Source organism: Nicotiana attenuata, unplaced genomic scaffold, assembly GCF_001879085.1.
Source record: "Nicotiana attenuata strain UT unplaced genomic scaffold, NIATTr2, whole genome shotgun sequence".
Classification (NCBI taxonomy): Eukaryota; Viridiplantae; Streptophyta; class Magnoliopsida; order Solanales; family Solanaceae; genus Nicotiana; species Nicotiana attenuata.
Genome location: NW_017670714.1, coordinates 251,229 through 253,553, shown reverse-complemented (window position 1 = coordinate 253,553; position 2,325 = coordinate 251,229). Strand labels below are relative to the sequence as shown.

The window sequence follows — 2,325 nt, the reverse complement described above, 5'->3', positions numbered from 1 at the left end:
GGAACAATGGCGCCTTTTCTACTTGCAATAAAATTGTTAAGCATAACTAGCTCCAACTTCGTTCCAATTCAGGTTTGAGGTTCCACTTTAGAATTAATAGCATAGCTGCCTAAGCAAGACTATAGTTCCTAGCATTGTCTTTGGCAGTGTTTTAAAAGGGTTTTTCTGAGCGAGCCCTTAGGTGAGGCGTACCAAATAATAAGGCGTACTAGTGGGGTGAAAGTACCGTGGCGCGTATGCACCAACCTTCTGGGTGTTTGCCTAGGCTTAAGCCCCAATGTTCTGGGCCTTTATTTGGGGCGTAGCCCCGAGAAATATTTCAAATTTGAGATAAATTGCGTAATAAATCCTTTTTCTAAAATTTAAATATTCAAAAATTAATTCATAGTAAATTCTCAAACTAAAAATTTCAAAAGTCAACATTTTTTTAATTGTTTATTTTGATTTCACAATCTTTTCTCTTTGTCATTTACTGAGAAACAAATAAACTTTAGACATTTATCTGCAAAAATGCAAAGTACAAAAAGGTTTGGCCTCTAATTCTTACTTTCCTTCGACGTTTGCATTTTCCTTGTTTATGCTTAATTTCTTTGAAGTTCTTTTTTTTGTATTCTTTAATTTATCTTTTCAAGTTAGTTTTTTATTTTAAATTTTTTTTTTTTGGTATCTCTCTAGCTTATATATTATTTTGAAGGTTTTATTATGGTTATTTGTAATATAATAAGTATCTGTGATTTGTTATGTAGTTTTAGGTTTTTAAACAATAGCATTATATTTTTTATATTTTTATTTTTATTTTTTGAATTATTTGAAACTAAGATATCTTTTTTATAACTCTATTTATATTCCATCATAGTCATATTTTTTATTACGCATACATAGTAGATATCACCAAAATATCACATAATACCCCAACCCAAAGAATAATGATTAACTAGAACACTCCATGCACTAAACTCCTGCTATGTGCAGGATATGGCCGGGGAAGAGAGAAACTATGACCATGTTGGTCTATGGTTTGTACCTGTGACATCCTAGTCACATGGCGATAACTTTTATGGTTGCGCCAAGGTTAACCTTTAAAATAAAATAACACAAACGGTTATTAAAAAAAACTAGTAGTAGCTTTTATTCAGCCTTCCACTTTCCATTTTCGTAACCATAACCACGCTCAGTACCATAGTTCTTCACCTTCAAGAGAAGATCTTCCAATCCCTCCTTCAACATTGAAGCCTCGGTGTAGTTCATCTTCTCTATAGGACCCTTGAACCACTCTTGTTGGCTCTTCACATTCTTATTCATTTGCTTGAGTTTGCTTTTCAACTTTAATGCAAAATCCAGTTGGTCTTGCAGAGAATTGAGTCCTGTGTTAAGTTCTTTAGAATTGGCTTTTCGGAACATCAGGACATACTTGTCATCAATGCCTGGCGATGATGGTGATGGAGACCTTTCTTCGCCAATATATTTATTGATGGTATCATTTACATTTGGATGACCAAAAGAGTAAGGCTTGCTACCTATAGAGAAAGAGAAGAGAAATCAGTAATATAAAATAGGGTAAGAGGAGAGAAATCGGTTTATTTACTATTGTAACGCCACCCACACCAAGTATTTTTTTTTATGATGCTTTAATTTTACGTGAAATTAATTATCATGTTCAAGATCTTAGATTTGCATGTTTAGTTATGATCATGCATGTACATTTATGCTTAAAAAGTTATATTTGTTGATGGTATATCATGTATATATAGATGACAAAAAAAATATAATTAGGCTTGTAATTACCTTGTGGACACACGATGATGCCAACTTCAGCACCACTCATAACGGCAAGCTCGTTTGCTTTCTTGAAGACACCATTTCGGCGTTTTGAGAAAGTCACTTGTCGATTATTCTGATTTTCTATCTTCGCGAGATGAATATTTTTGCGACCCTTAATTAGTCTAGTACTCATTCTCAAGGATAATGATGATATAACTAGTATTAATTACTAAGAGTTACTATGTGATATGGACTTCGTAATGGAGAAGCATAGTATTTATAGAGTTTTTCCAACATATTGAAGCCTTTGGTTTATTCAATTTTGTAGTTCATAAATATGTATCCAGTTCATTTTTGTAGTGTTCACATGTTATGGGGCAAGTAAATTTAGATAATTAATCATAGTGGTGACTGTACTCTTCATTTTTCAAAAGATTTTCAAAATTTACCTCTATAATATTGTAATGGTCAAGTCAATTTCCTGGCCCAGGCCCGGACCAGTGATGATTTGCCATTATAAGATTATTAGTATTTGGTACTCTCTAAATAATATCCCTTAATTTA

The 2,325-nt window shown here is 32.7% G+C and overlaps 1 protein-coding gene across 1 annotated transcript; it reads right to left on the bottom strand.

Annotated features, from left to right (window-relative positions):
• Nucleotides 1-1,128: 1,128 nt before the first annotated feature.
• LOC109242568 (agamous-like MADS-box protein AGL62) lies at nt 1,129-1,975 on the bottom strand. The gene is made up of 2 exons (XM_019409411.1): nt 1,786-1,975; nt 1,129-1,517 (listed from the first exon to the last, which is right to left on the bottom strand). Exons 1-2 carry the CDS (start codon nt 1,952-1,954, stop codon nt 1,129-1,131), a joined length of 558 nt encoding a protein of 185 aa, XP_019264956.1. The 5' UTR covers nt 1,955-1,975.
• Nucleotides 1,976-2,325: the final 350 nt, after the last annotated feature.